At 42.6% G+C, this 16,245-nt stretch overlaps 1 protein-coding gene across 2 annotated transcripts; it reads left to right on the forward strand.

Annotated features, from left to right (window-relative positions):
* Positions 1-256: 256 nt before the first annotated feature.
* lrrc69 (leucine rich repeat containing 69) lies at positions 257-7,203 on the forward strand. 2 transcript variants are annotated; one of them, XM_030347670.1, is made up of 9 exons: positions 257-629; positions 726-852; positions 5,130-5,202; positions 5,415-5,610; positions 5,690-5,761; positions 5,927-6,028; positions 6,191-6,370; positions 6,694-6,804; positions 6,992-7,203. In XM_030347670.1, the coding sequence occupies exons 1-9, from the start codon at positions 369-371 to the stop codon at positions 7,037-7,039; spliced, it is 1,170 nt and encodes a 389-aa protein (XP_030203530.1). In that variant the 5' UTR covers positions 257-368; the 3' UTR covers positions 7,040-7,203. The 2 variants fall into 2 exon arrangements, with proteins under 2 accessions (XP_030203530.1, XP_030203531.1); XM_030347671.1 differs by having other exon boundaries at positions 5,927-6,004.
* The last annotated feature ends 9,042 nt before the right edge of the window (positions 7,204-16,245 follow it).

Below are 16,245 nucleotides of genomic sequence, written 5' to 3' on the forward strand. Positions count from 1 at the left end.
CCTCAACCCAGCAAAAAACCTTCTACCATTTATGAAAGAAGTGTAAGGCATGCTCATTTGTATTTATATTAGACACTGACTGAGATGTTTAGTTTATCTCTAAACAAGCTTGAGAATGAATAGATAGTTCCTTCTATTTTGTGAATATATATATATATATATATATAGGCCTACTTGAGGTGCATTGTGTTACGGCCAGAATATGTAAATGTATGTGTGCACAATGATTTTGTGAACCCATCATCGTAATGCATAAAATATAACGGACATTCGCGTATTATTTGGATCTTTTAATGAAGTTAGTTATGTTGAATTACACGTAGAGTACAGTTGAACATAAACTGTCATACAAATATAGACATCGTTATATGAGGGATTCACCGCTAGAGGCCGCCAGTGTCCACATTACGAACACCTCGGGAGTCTCCATGGAAACATCACCTGCTAAAACAATGGCTCAGAAGTCGGTTATTAGAGCTATTCGAGGAAATGCCAAGTCTTTTGATTTATCTGGTAAAGCGATCACCAGCGTGCCAACATTGATTTCGGAAATTCAAAATCTGTGTGTCCTACGTCTACAGAATAACTTGATTAGAGCCCTGCCCGAAGAGCTGACGTCCCTATATAATGTGAGTTATAACGTTAATACTTCAAATAGACACTGGAAAACGGTTATATTTCTGAACTTAAATACAATGTATCCCTCATTTCATATTGTCTTCAAGCTGACTGAACTCCATTTGAGTAACAATGCCTTCGGAGAGATCCCGTCGGTTTTGGGCCACATTAAGTGGTTGAAGAAGCTGTATCTGTCCGGTAACCGAATCACGGCCCTGTCGCCACTAGTCTGTGGTGAGTAATATTAACTTTACAACTGTAGGTAACATTAACATACATTAAAATTAACATGGTGAGTAACATTAACACACTACTGGTCTGTCTGGTAACCGAATCACGGCCCTGTCACGAGTCACTGGTCAGTAACATTAAAGGGGACATATTATAAAAACAACACTTCCTGGGATTTGGGGTGTTGTTTTGGGTCTCTGGTGCTCCCACACGAATACAAACTTCGAAAAGCATTTCTAAAAGTACCCTGCCTACTGTTACCAAACGAGCGAGTTGGCACACTTGAATATTTTCTCTCACTTCTCCACTTCCCTCAAATCAGAGCATAGCTAAGATTTTGTGGACCAGGGGATGAGCAGCTTAGTGATGGGAATTTCGGCTCTATTCAGTGAGCCGGATCATTTGGATCAACTCACCAACAAGAGCCGGCTCTTTCAGCTCCCAAACGGCTCTTCATGTTACCACATATACCTTTTACAATTTAGCCAAGTTTGATCCCTATATATGTAGGCCTATATATTTGATCCATATATATCATGGTTTCTAAACTTTTTTTTTTACATATATATATTTTTTGGGGTGAAAAATAAATATTTTATTTATTGGTTTCTAACCCCTCTACCGTCTCAGCTACTTTTTTACTGTCTATTCGCAGTGGAACAGTGATAATACAGCGCGGTTCGGTCCTGCACACGCCCGGACTCCCGTTACATCAGCTATCGTCATGATCTCTATAGTAACACTGATAAACATAACCCAAGTTTGCGGGTTAACAGTTCAATAACCAACACAACACAATCAAACATGGCCGATAGCAAGAAAAAAATATCAAATTTTGTTATAGCCCATTTTCCTCCTTCCTCTTGTTCAGTTCCAGCTGCTCTGAGCGTAGTCTCCACGAAAAGACCGTTGCATTTCAAATACAAAATATATAGGCCTTATTAGGCCTCTGCGTGCGATCTGTTTTCGTGGAGTCCTCGTTGAACGAATGAATTCATTCATTCGTTCACGGGGCATGGCGGGAGTCACGGGAGACGCGGGAGTGGTCGCGGTGCCCAATGTCACGGTGCCCGGGCCGCAGGGGGCCGCGGCCGGGGCACGACGGGAGACCTGGCGGCCGGGAGTCGCGGGAGTGCCCGCACCGTGGTCACGGTGAATGAATGTTCAATCCAATTATTTCTTCCTCAACTCTTCTTTCTTTCTTCCTCAACTCTTCTTTCTTTCTTTCTTTCGTTCTTCCTCAACTCTTCTCTTTCTTTCTTTCTTTCTTTCTTTCTTCCTCAAATCTTCTTTTTCTTTCTTTCTTCCTCAACTCTTCTTTTTCTTAATTTCTTTCTTTCTTTCTTCCTCAACTCTCTCTCTCTCTCTCCCTCTCTCTCTCTCTCTCTCTCTCTCTCTCTCTCTCTCTCTCTCTCTCTCTCTCTCTCTCTCTCTCTCTCTCTCTCTCTCTCTCTCCCTCCCTCTCTGGAAGTTTTATTGCATGTCATGAATATTTGTATATTTTTTGCACCAAAACCGACTCAGAGGGCATTCATTGCTATTAGTGACCAACGCAAAATCAATGAAAAACGATGCACTGACAACTTTAAGCAATATAACACGAGTGTGAGTGGGGTTGTTAGTTTATTTTTATTTTTTTATTGGGGGGGGGGTGGGGCTGCCAGAGGATCAGGGTAAGGTCAGGGGGGCGTTTGCTCAAAAAAGGTTGAGAACCACTGGTATATATGTAGGCCTATATTACTTTCAATTATTCAAAATCAATACAACGTATTAGTATTCAAAAGTAAAAATTACATTTTCTAATATCAGTGAGGGGCGCATCACCGCCCCTCACTGCTTGCTTAATGAGAGAAGAGAGTCTGGAGACGACTCCCATCGTTCACTTAAAAGAGCCGGCTCTTTGAACCGGTTCGTTCGCGACCGACCCATCACTACCGGCAGGGGGAACTCGGTGGCTCCCCCTGCCGGAACTGCCGGACTGTCCGGAGGAGGAGACATGGAGGATGAAGAAATACACTCCCCGATGTCAAACTTCTTATTTAATGACAACGATGAAGAATACACAAGATAACAACATAAGCTACAACCAGTTATTCCTATGTGCACATGTCTAACATAAATATCTTCAGGAACTTAACCAACCTTGACAACAACAACTATAGTAATCAAGAATGATAATGGCGTCTGTAATGCTGGCAAACACAATAAGGTTGACTCCTAACTGAGCCAGCCAGCGGTCTGTAATCCATCCAGAGGCGGACAGAGTACACAGCTTCCTTACTTGAGTAAAAGTACAGATACCCCTTGCTAAATTTTACTCAAGTACAAGTAAAAGTACTACAGTCAGATGTCTACTTAAGAAAAAGTACTGAAGTACTTGTTTTTAAAAGTACTTGAGTATCAAGAGTACAAGAGTATGTTTTCTAAATATTGCATTACTACTGCCACAGTGCTTACATTTATGTATAGAAACGTCCTGCATGGAGTTATGAAAAATGTTAACACCTTGGAGAATGTAAAAGGAATTGAAAGTAAAATCAAGTAATTGTCATCTTTTTACCATGGCAATAGCACAATAGTATACAGTATAACAGTATACTCAAGAACATAAAAACAATTGCTCAGATTACATAAATATGCAATATCAGAAAAGAAAATTCAGCTAACAATTCTATGTATGTGTGTTTCTCCGTTTTTTTATCAATCAAATCAACAATCGTCTCTCATCTAATTCTGACCATGGAGTTGGCTTTGGCGGAAAGCGAAGGTGATTGCTGATAGGCTGAAGGCTGTCCTAATCAATTTGAGAGGGAATCACGTTTGAGAGGGAAACAACAAATTGAGGGTTTCCGTGATTTTTCTTTTCTCCTTTTATTTTTTATTTTTCAGAAGGAGTAACGGGTACTCACGGTCATGGATAGAAATGTAATGGAGTAAAGAGTACAATATTTGCCTCTCAAATGTACTCGAGTAAAGTCATGAGTACTCCCAAAAAATGATACTTGAGTAAAGTACAGATCCCTCAAAATTGTACTTAAGTACTGTACTCAAGTAAATGTACTCCGTTACTGTCCGGCTCTGAATCCATCCCCTAGTGGCCGGTGGTAAACTCTGCAGAGGAGAAAGGGATTGTACTCCCGGAGCTGAGCTACTGGACTGCCGCCGAGCTACCCCTGCCAGGCTGCCGCCGTCGAAGCCGTCCGGCCGCCGCCTTCGAAGCAGTCCGGCCGCCGCCGAAGCTTCGGCGGCAGTCCTGCAGCTCCGGCGATGTACTCCGGTAGCTGAACTGCCGTCGAAGCTGGCAGCTCCGGCGTGGGGAGCTCGGCAGCAGTCCGGTAGCTCAGCTCCCGGAGTTCAATTCTCCTCTCTGTCGCGGTTCATGGACTTCAGAGAGTCAAGGCCAAAGTTCCTTTCCCCCAATTCTTCTCAACCATGACCGAAATATCCCCCACTACGAGTCTTTACTTGTTGTGGAAGTACCAGAGACGTCAGGCAGTCTTTATGATTCATAATACCATCCGAGGCGCACATAGGTTTTGGCCGTGATATTAGATATAATATTATGTAAATACCCATATATAATATTATTATTATTATATTATATTATATTATATTATATTATATTATATTATATAGAGCTTCAGTAGTCCACAAACGGCAACAATCCCTTCTCCTCCATGCTGTGGTTCAGTCTGACAGCTCATTGGTCAATGGGCAGCAGCTCATTTGCATTAAAGCTATAGACACCAGAAACAGCACATTCTGAGGGGAATAGCGGTAGGCGAGATTTTCTTTCCTAAAAGCTATTTCCAGCAAACAGCTTCAAAAACATGTTCTCTGGAACTCAAATGAGTTGGTCTCATTAACCAACGACTAGTCTGGTCTCATTAACACAAGACTGGTCTTAGTAACACACTACTGGTCTCATCAACACCACTGGTCTTATTAACATACTACTGGTAACATTAACACACTACTGGTCTCAGTACAACTGTCACAACGAGTCTGTGGTGAGTAACATTATCACACTAATGCTCTATCATTACTGCTACCACCAGAGCTCTGTGGTAAGCAATATTATTAACCCACTACTGGTCTCTTTAACATAATACTTGTCTCATTAACATACTACTGGTCTCATTAACCCACTACTGCTCTCATTACAACAGTCACCAGAGGTCTGTGGTGGGTAACGTTAACACACAAATGGACTCATTAACATACTACTGGTCTCATTACAACTGTTGGCTACAACACAAATGGTTGTTGTCTCATTTCAGCTGGTTTGGGAAATCTTGTTGTCCTCAATCTGAACCACAACAAGATTCAACATCTTCCGCCTGAGATTAAAAGGTAGGTTCATATCTATGGAAAAGGATAAGGGCCATGTGATATTCTTTTGGAGTTCTGACTTTAATCACAGAATTCTGAGATTAAAGTCAGAACAGGAAGAGTTCTGATTTTAAAGTCACAATTCTGAGATTAAACTCAGAACTCCAAAAATAGAATCACATGTGGCCCTTATACTCTTCCGTTTATAACGTACAACTCTTATTGTCTTTTAGTTTGGCTAAACTTGAGCGTCTCACCATGACTGACAACAAACTGGAAGCTCTTCCTCCAGAGTTTGGACAGCTCTCTAACCTGATCCAACTGAACCTGAGCAGAAACCACTTGTCCTGGCTCCCTGGGGAGCTGTACAGCTGCAGAGAGCTCACTAGGTTGTATGTGGCCAGAAACCGAATAAAGGTTCTTCCAGAGGTATCACATCTTTTATTTTCTTCTCCAATTGTTCGGAAAAACAAATGCTGTATCCCTGATACTATGCCTTCCACGACAGGGTATCAGGGCATTAGCAAAGCTGAAGACTCTAGACGTTGCTGGAAATAAACTGTCCATGTTCCCTGTTGAGGTAGGCCTTTATCCTCTTATGAGTCGCTCGGTCTTTCGCTTTATCCTCTTAAGAGCACTCACATTTTTGGGTATTTGGGTATATAGTTGATTAACTTCATGATGGAATAATATCTGACCTTTACAATAGTGTAGTAGAGTAAAATGTGTTATTGTTGTGTTACAGTTTCATATGCTGCCACTGCAAGAACTTTATTGTGAAGGGAACCAATTTGTCCAGCAACTACCAATAACTTCTGTGCAGGTTAAAACCGTTTTTTCACTAAAGGTGAAGCAATATCTTTGATAAAACAAAACATGTCTTTCTCTTTCTTTGTATATTTGTTTTATTTTATTTAATGTGTACATGTCACTGGATGAAATTATATTGATATTAATGAATTAGTAATCATTTCTCTTTTATCACTAAATATATAACCTCCTCTTGTAGGAGCTGGCCGCTAGATTGGTGCTGTTGGAGGACAGAAACAAGCATTCTAAGGTCCATAGGGCCCTTCCTCTCTACCCCTACCTGGAGGCTATATTAGCTGGCTGGGGCCACTGCCCTCTCTGTCTGGGCCCAATCCTCAACTTCTGGTTAGAGTGTGTGCACTTTCTCCGTGTAAAAAAGGTATGGGCGCCTTGCTACTACTCATCAATGTACGCAGGAACAAAAACATAAAAACAGGTTGTCTTCTCTACTTTGTCTGGGTTTTCCCCCTGGGGTAAGTTTGGAGACAAATGGCTTTTCGGAACACTAATTCCATTAATGCCTTTTTGTTTTGGTTGGTTGTGTGTGTGTGTGTGTGTGTGTGTGTGTGTGTGTGTGTGTGTGTGTGTGTGTGTGTGTGTGTGTGTGTGTGTGTGTGTGTGTGTGTGTGTGTGTGTGTGTGTGTGTGCATGCGTGTGTGCCCATGTGGTTGTGTCTTTTTGTGTGTCTGTCTTGTGTTTCAGGGCATGAAAATGAGTTTGCGGACCGTTCCGGTGAGAGCTGTACTATGTTCATACGAGTGCTTCAACAGGGAAGGCCACTCCTACTATGGCGTCTCTTTGCATAGTGATGAGGTTAGTTTGTATAGTCCCAACATTTCTAGTATATCCTCGTAAATTAGTTTATTTGCAAAGACTTGATACACTTGGTGAGGAATGTGACTAAATTATGTTATGACATTATTATTAATTCACAAAAATGTATGCATTATTAACAATTACCAATTGAAATACTGAGAGGAACATTGTTTTATGATTTCAGAACTTATGCCAACCTATGCAAAGATGGTCACTAGAGGGCAGTAGATAACCACCGCAGCGCGTCAGAAAACAACATAGAATGTATATGAGCAATAATACAGCATGTACAACACAAATTGGTCACCTAATATCAGTTTTTAGTTTTGTATACTTGCCTTTTTATTTGGGCAATGACTATTTTTTTAAAAATAAATCAATAATTAGAAATGAAAACTATTAATTTATATTTGGTTGTGATTTGTTGTACAAAAGTTAAATTGGGGCTTAGTAGCAGCCAACAATTAATAGCTACTATTTTATTTTCATTATAATGGCCTGGTTGGACCTATTGCAAAAAGTGACCTATTGCAAAAAAAAGGGCTGAATTAAAACAAATAGTTTTCATCATGGTCCGAGAGTAGTCAAACCATTCGTCAAAACGAAATATAATGTATTGGTCCTAATGTGTGTGCGTCTGAAGGGACCCCTGTACTGATCTACCTCCACAGAGGTCCCAGATATTCAAAAGCCCTCTATCCAGAGATAGGAGCATCTGTTCAACCTGCCAATGAGAGAGAGAGACATAGCAAGAGGAAGAAGGAAAGAGAGAGGAACGGGGCGAGACAGAGAGAGAGAGACCTAGGGAGAGGGAGATGGAGAAAGAGAGGGAGAGAAAAGTAAAAGAGAGAGAGAGGGAGGGTGTGTGTTTGTGTGCGTGGATGGGTGAGGAGGAAGGGAGGAATGAAGAACGGGAGGGAGAGGCGGTGAGGGAGGGGGAGAGAGTGAGGAAGGGAGGCAGAGGGAGGAAAAAAGGAAGAGAGGGAGAGAACTTCATTTCAGCAAATTAATTTCCTATCCACGCCTCTAGAGCTTGCGAAGCTTCGTTCCGTAGCCGTGGCCATGGCCGCCGCAGAGCGCCGGAGCCTCATGCATTATGCATCAGGTTTAATTGCAAACCCAGAAACTAATGACTTTGGACTGGTTAACAGCAGGGGATCCATACATCTCAGGCAAACTGAATGAAAAGTCTGCTTGGAGGAGAGAGGGAGTGAGAGAGAGAGAGAAGGGGAGGGAGAAAGGGATTGAAAAGAGAGACCGGGCCCTAATTGATGAATAATTGAAGCGGCAAGCTACAGGGCATAATTGTGACATTTTGTTTCAATCAATTTCCAAGTGATGTGGGCGAAAGAGCACTTAGAGCGAGCGGTGGTGACAATGAGCAAGACGGAGAGGAGGAGAGACAGAGCTTAGGCCTTGATGGACATGGTCATCAGGTCCTCAGTCACAGTAAAGACACGTTCTGGGGGGGGGGGGGGTTGGGGAGACATCGAACCAGGTACAAAGAAGGGCACTCTTTTCCTTCCTCTCTCCTATCCTTACTCGGGTTTCCATATTTCTTTAGATAATGTAGATTAAACTCCCTGTAGCGAACTTGTTCATTCCGTGCTTAAAGTCTGGCATTCATCCATTTGTTATTTGTATATTTTTTTATATTGTTTTTTTTATATAGATGTCCAACATAATATGTTTTAAACTACCAAAAGATATGCGATTTGGCTGGACTTCAGTTGTCTGTAGAACTGAATAATGGCTGCAGGGGCAAGGTGAGACCCAGAGCCGACAGACAGTGGCGGTTGAGACATGGTTATCATTAAGAGAATGAGGGATATTTAATGCTTGTGGTAAATACGTTAAGTGTATGGATGCACATCTGTGTACTGTAACTGTACAATACACTAATTCATTTGGCATGTTTAATCCCCTTGATCACCGAAAAGGTATCTTCATTATTTAATTTTGAGATGTGTTCAGGTCTTTCAAATCCAACTTGACAAGGTCACGCATCATCTAAGCATTAGCGGTATGCTACGTATGAAAAAGTGTATAATGTATATTAGTGTATACTATTAAGACATTTCGATTTCTTTAAATGGACTTACAGTTGATTATTTCCTCAAAAGTCTTGATTTTATTACATAGTTTAATCAATATGATTAATTGATTGTTAACTGATGATGATAACTTCGCAATTCACCTCCATGCCCATTTAGAAATCTAGTACATCTTTTATGATAATTTTCATTAGTATACGCTATTTGTGGCCCTCCTATGATGGCGCAATTTGATTGTGTTTGCTATCTCGGGATATTGGGCAATATCCCATGATTGAGATCTTAAACTCGGGATATTGGGCAATATCCCATGATTGAGATCTCAAACTCTAGATATTGTTTTCATCTCAAAATATCCCGCTTTAAAAACAAATAAACCGCGAATAAAAACAAATAAATCCCGGCAGAAAGTGTTATCTTGTTTATTTTTGGAGTGCTCACGTGTTATATATTTGAAAACAATTATTCACCACAGCCTCCGTGAATAGTGGGGAATAGCACCCTCGACCTTCTGTCTCGGGGGCTAGTCCCCGATATTCACTAATTATGATCATTTGTTCAGAACTCATCTGCTTCTGTTTTTGAAATAATGCATTTTATCACAGATTGATGACTGCTTCCTGTCTGTCTGTGGCAATATGACTAAAAATGACCTAAGCTGGAACTATGGCAGCAAGGCAAGTTGTTTCTATTTATTCAAACTATTCATACATCATTGTTACTGAACAGAGAAACATTCTACGTACACAATTCACTAGCTGGATTTAGCTTGGTGTTGGAGCTCGACGGTGCTAGACACATAGCATATGCACCCTTAGCTGCAGTAAATAGGTCAGTGCACGGAAGTGTCTCCGTGATAATAGCTGTGGGGTTGAAAGGCCACCAGATCAGGACGGGTCCTCTTGACGCCAGATGCTGGGTTCCTCAAGCGTTCCTGGGGGGGGGGGTGGGGGGGGGGGGGGGGGGGGGGCACTAGCAGCTCGATGGCCCCAGGCCGAGTCTGTCTGTCGGTCGCTTTGGTGTCCAGTGTTTTGTGAAAAAGATTAAACACAATCACACATCCACAAACACTTTTTGGGGACACTATTTCCACGCAAACAAACTGCCAGAGTGGAAGTCATTGTTTTCATATGTAACCCTGAGATTTTTAGCTAATGCCAAAAGGACCAATTTATTCGCAATTGGCTGGTGGCAGGCGACCATTTCGAATTCTGGCCGCATGCACACACACACACACACACACACACACACACACACACACACACACACACACACACACACACACACACACACACACACACACACACACACACACACACACACACACACACACACACACACAGGGTCAACTATGTGCACATTTGGTGTAAGCCTAATGCCATGCTCTACAAGTTGGATCAAGAAAGGACCTCAAATACACACATTCTCCCATGAGCATGCATTATAAATAGCCACGCACACGGATAGCATGTAGAATAATGCCTGAATTCATTCGAGAACACTTTAACTAATGCGATCACAATCGGTTCCAGGCGGCACCCGCCCACGCTGCCGGGATAATGACGGTTTGCTAGCTCACCCCTGGCCCTCCCCCTCCTATGCATTGTGTCTCTCCCATATATTCGATGCTAATATAAACCCTGGTGTGCCCTTAAACACATTCACCTTCTACACCACACAACCTTTCTGACCACCACATCCAGAGGGATAGAGAGCGGGAGGCAGAGTGAGTGTGATTGTGTTTTTCGATAGTGTATATCTATAATAAACAAATTCTGGCTTGATTGACGTGTATGCAAATGAGGAAGTGGCGTCCTCAGAGGAGGCGGCATAAGGACGAGCAGCACGCTGACAGCGTCTACAAAAGGGGCGCTTGTACATTCCTGACATGCCCAGCATATGTTAATGAACTCATTCTCTCGCTCTGATATAATTACTGGGAGAGGGGAGGGGCGTAGGGGTGGGGTCGGGATGTTGGAGGGGGGCAGTGGGTGGAAGAAGATCTCTCACATGATGCTACCTCACGGGATGGTGGTGGTGGTGGATGAAGGGAGGAAAGAATGATAAAGTAGCTGGTGCATAAATTGTCATTTACTATGGGTGGCGCAGCGCGGAGGGGGCGAGGGGGGTGAGCGTTCAGTCAGGATGATGTATGGAAGAAGAGAGGTGCCGTGGTAGCTTCATTACATACCGTCTTTGTTAGAGTGTTATCTCTGCACCATGACTGCTATTATCTTGTTGGTATGTGGGTATTTTGTTTTTCACTCTTGTCACTGGAAAGGCTTAGCGCTAGAAAGTCTTTAGAGTGATGGGTTCCTGATTTATTTTGGTGCAATCGCAGGAGATGAAGTTCTACAAGGTTTTAAGAGCCTCTTAGACACAAGATCTTTAGCGTTTACGGTACGGTTCAAAAGGACAACGTTTCCTTTTCATCATACATCGATATTATGACTACATTCAGGCATCTATAAGGCAATTCAGTCATCCAACGGAGACTTTCGGATGAGAACAATCAAAGCATACAATCAATAATAATTCAAAATGAACAACCAGCCAGAGTGCAGAGTAGCTTCAGAACAAATTATCAAGGTTATGATCATTTTCATAAGCGATATATGTGGGTTATTGACAGAAACACAAGGCCCAAAGTTGAGTTTGCTTAATGGACAGAATAGAAAACACTTCTTAGCAGCTTCAAATATTAAGGTAACGTTCTGTATTTGAACATCGGTAAATTGTGCCCGGCTGCAGTCAAAATGTCTTCCATAGGCCTCTGATTTCAAACTGGTTTCAAACAATTTTTTCTACGGAGATGGTTGACCTTAATGTATCATTGGTGTGTTCCTCTGCTACCTCTCCGGTAGGTACATTCTTATTTACCAAAAATGTAGCTAGGGCGTATATTGCTTATTTGACACTCATAAGCCGGGGTAATACGTTTAACTTATCAATAACATGTCTTAAATGGGACATTTAACCTCTCCCTTTTCAGATAGACCCTTGCGGGTCCCCACACAAAACAAATCTATGATTGCTGTCCTCATCTCAGCGTACTGACTTGACTCTGGTCTCTATGTATCTATCTGCTATCCTCTACTCTCCTCACACACATGCACACAAACAGACACAAACACATAAGTGGTGCTTTTCAAATGAGTAGCATTGATTGCTGTATTAGCTGCCCTGTGGCTCTGAGGAGGATGAGGAGGGAAAAACAGCCATTCGATTTTCAGAGCTCAGAGCCAGTGTCACAGCCACAAGAGTCCACCGCTCCAATCAGGGGAATCTATTGTCTCGCTTGGCTGCCTCTGACGTATCGCTGTATCGAGCCGCTGCTGGCACACGGCCAGGGTGTTGTCTGTTTGACGGCTACTGGCGTCAATTCCTTTGTGTTGGTTTATCGCACGGCCGCCACTCGAGGGCAGTGTTGCTCTCTCGCTCACTCGCTCGCTCGCTCTCTCGCTATATATGTATATCCCCCACCCCCCTCCCTAAAAATTAAACAATGCGCGAAATCGTTGAGGTATGTCTGATGAACTGAGGCGATAATGCATGTGGCGAAGTCAGGAATAATTTGTCTTTATTACAATTCATAGGCATAAATAAATTCTAAGCATTTTATCAGATGGGTAACAACAGATGTGTGACCATTAAAGCTAATAAGTGTAACCAAATATGAGAAAGGAGATGAAAGGACCACCCCTCCCCCCTTTCAGTCCTTGATGCATATCAATAAAGAGATGGCAGAGATTGTGCAAGACAACAACTCTTCAGATTTTCCTTCATCAAGCTAGACTGACCTGGAAGTTCTGACCTGAAGCAATAGTGACTCATACGCACTAGCTATATATTTTTAGATTTAATATATATTTGTCTGTCCTCTAGGGTTGGAAGGAGGAAACTGCGCCATTATGGAGCCATTGCTCATTAAGGGGAGCAAGGGGACTATAGAACCCGGTCGGCAGGACGGCCTCTCTCTCTCTCTCTCTCTCTCTCTCTCTCTCTCTCTCTCTCTCTCTCTCTCTCTCTCTCTCTCTCTCTCTCTCTCTCTCTCTCTCTCTCTCTCTCTCTCTGGCAGTTTTGGGTCAGTACCACTTACGCCGCAAACACACCACCCCTACCACCCGCCCTTTGTTATCGAAATAACAGCAACCAAAAAATATATTAAATAAACACACACAATCACGCATCGCTGAGACTTCAATGGAACACATCTGTTTATCTTGAGAGGTCTTCAAATATTTTCGAGAACATGAGGATTTGATATTAATAGGGAAGGAGTAGGCCTACATGCTGCTGTTTGTTTTTATGAGAGAGCTAAGTGATTATTCTGGGAGCAAAGACATAGGCATGGGAAGCTGAAAAGGAGAACTTTTTGATGTTAACCTACTTCAAAACAATTTTCCCGCTCCGTAAGAAGGCATGTTGCGTTTGATTGTGTTGGAATTTTGTAATTTACATTTCTCCATATAGCACCTTGCTCCTCATCTCTTTTGTGTCAACATTTTTGAAATGTTAAACTCTTTGGACTTGGTTTTACTACCTTCTGATTATCAAAATATACGATTCCTTACTCGATCTGTAAGTGGAAGCACATACAATACTACACCTACAAATTCTCAGCTCTCTAAACGTCCGGATGGGTCGTCCCCATGAGCTCTCTCTCCGGCTTACGTCCCAAACATCTCCATCGCAGTCGCTTCGTCAAGGTGATTGACAGCAACACACAATCTGGAAGCCCAGCATGTGGGTCAGGTGACCTGCCGTCGGTGCATGGCCAGCGTTACGGAGCGGCAGGCGGCCGGGGACACCAGGTATAGCAACATCTGCTCTACAACACACAGTGCCTGTGGCGCCGCAGGCTTGGCTGGCCAAACATCTGTCCCTGATGCGGGATGGTGCAAGACTAGCGAGCAGTCAACCAACAACTGAACACATGTCCTTTTAGGAGGATATGGGTTAAGGCATGCTTTAGATTGGTAGTTTCAGTTGTTTTCTCTCTTTCTCGACTTCAAGTCTATTTCTATTTTTTTGTATGGACTCCCATTGTTTGTACTGCTGTACCCATGTTCTTTAGGACTATGTGGCCTATAGTGTCCTCCTCAGACTTTAGCTGCCACATTTTAATTTACCAGGCTAGTCAATAAATGTTTCTGTCTTGACAATAACCTCTTCGGGTATTTTTTGGAGTTATACATCGATATTATGACTACATTCAGGCATGTATAAGGCAATTCACTCATCCAACGGATGACAGAATTGCCTTATAGTCGTTTTCTTGTTTTTTGGAACCATCGTTTTTCTAGTAACATTTGTACACATGTTCTTCAGGAAATGTGGAATAGTATCCTTTCTTCTCTGTCTTTAGCTGCCACGTGTAGAATTTGTATTTTGCATTGTTTTCACTTCACAATGATATCGATTTTTGCTTGTTTTATGTATCCCTAGTTGTGCTAGCATCCCAATTTATCTTTTCAGTAAGACATTTTCACAAGGCATGAATGGTGACACTGCTAAAAGGGTAAATATTTTGACTCATAACGCATTACTCATTGAATGGTCTTTACCAGTGCTTACTTTCTTCTGTGTTGATTCATTAAACATAGACCCAGCACTGTCAAAAGCTGTATATAACACAGTTATTTTTTCTTCCTTTGCGCACATTTTTCACCTCCATATATTATTAGGCTAACTAAATAGAGTTTGCTGTATTGCTTTTATCTAAGTAAAACAGTCCCACAAGGAACAATTAAGGCAGTTGCATTTGCTGCAACTATCAACTACTGTCAAATGACAAGTGTTGCGCATGTGGAACATGGTTATTGTCACGATCTTCACACCAACTCATGTTTGTCTCTTTCATAAAATCATAACAAATACAACTGTAAAGTGCTAATAAACTCCTAGTATAGTGCCTGTATAAAATGAACCAAAGCTATTAGTGTGAATATATTTTGCCTTGATTTACACTTACTTGGGGGGGTGGGATGTCTACATACAGGTTCAGCATGCATATATCAATTTGACGATGCGTGAATCATCATTTAAAACTGTATAAGGATCAACCGTATGTATACAATGGCGTTATATACATAGTTGTTTGGAATAGCAACTTTGGTAAGAGCCTCTGGAATGCGCGGGGACGGCAGCGACATAGCAGCACAACACCTCACACGGCAGCCGCCAGCAGAATGAGCAGCTTGATGCCTCATGCCCACTTGCCCTTTCCAATCCAGCCCCGGTGACAACAGATGGTCGTCTCTCCCACAATGCCATGCGGTCGCAGATGCCAACAGAAGAGGTGACAAACACTCTGCAGGTGTCTGTCCCCCTGCGTCCGCTGGGTGTCGGCCGTGTGTGGCTGTCTGTGTGTACAGTACCTGTGTAGCTCGGTGTGTGTGTGTGTGTGTGTGTGTTTGTGTGTGTGATGGAGTACAAAGAGCACCTTTCTTGCAGGGAGGAAGGAGTGTAATTGATAGCAGAGGACAAGCTGGCATTCTGTGCCAAGTGCATCGTCTGCCTACCCGCCGCAGACTGGCGCAAGCTGGTATGGAAGTGGGAAGCTGGCACTGCTAGATATTCTGCATTGTGGATTAAAGTGTGATTATGTTGGGAGTTAATCTCTCAGCTGATGCAAAGAAAAAGATTAGTGTGGAAATGGAGAAATTCTTATTGTTTGGCTGGCAAAGCCATCTTTCTGTCATTTCATCTGATGAGAGTCTATTGAGGCTACAAACTATCACGTAGCCGGGAGTCTAAACTGTCCATTATTTCCCCCTGTATCCTGGTAGACTGAAAACTTCCAGGTCTACCAGGTGGATTTCACAAAAAACACCAAAAAAACTGTAAAACAGTTCTTTAGTTTGTCTTTAGTGTCTCACAACGTACCACAGGTTTGTTGCTGTCTTCCCTGCAATCTGTTTCCCTTGGCGGTGTGCTGGCCCCGGCCAGTTGTGGAGGTTGGCAGGGGGCTGTGGGGGCCCGTGGAGGCCAGGTGAGCAAGCTGCTGGCCAGGTGCCCTCTGGAGGGCAGCGAGGCTGACCAGGTACCAGATGGTGGTGGTGGGGGCAGTATAATGCAGCAGGCCCAGGAACACACTGAAATATGAATATGCATACACATTCAAACAAGCCAGCAATCACATGTATGCGCGCATAAAAGAATACACACGCATTCTCGCGCCCACAAACACACACACATACACACGGCAAACACACACAAACACTCACACACACACACGCAGTCAAAGTTATTCCAAAGACAATATGCAGTACATGATTATTTCGTGTAACATTACATAAAAAGGAAACATTTGCATGCTCTTTAAAACTATGTGAAAAACATGGTTGAATTTATCAATATCTACAGTATAGCAGCAGCCATC

Source organism: Gadus morhua, chromosome 22 (genome assembly GCF_902167405.1).
Source record: "Gadus morhua chromosome 22, gadMor3.0, whole genome shotgun sequence".
Classification (NCBI taxonomy): Eukaryota; Metazoa; Chordata; class Actinopteri; order Gadiformes; family Gadidae; genus Gadus; species Gadus morhua.

Bases quoted from the DNA above. Each gene is read 5' to 3' on its own strand.
- lrrc69 (XM_030347670.1), top strand. From the start codon at position 369: ATGAGGGATTCACCGCTAGAGGCCGCCAGTGTCCACATTACGAACACC. The intron at 630-725 runs GTGAGTTATAAC...ATTGTCTTCAAG, and splicing joins AGCTGACGTCCCTATATAAT to CTGACTGAACTCCATTTGAG. The intron at 6,029-6,190 runs GTGAAGCAATAT...CTCCTCTTGTAG, and splicing joins AAACCGTTTTTTCACTAAAG to GAGCTGGCCGCTAGATTGGT.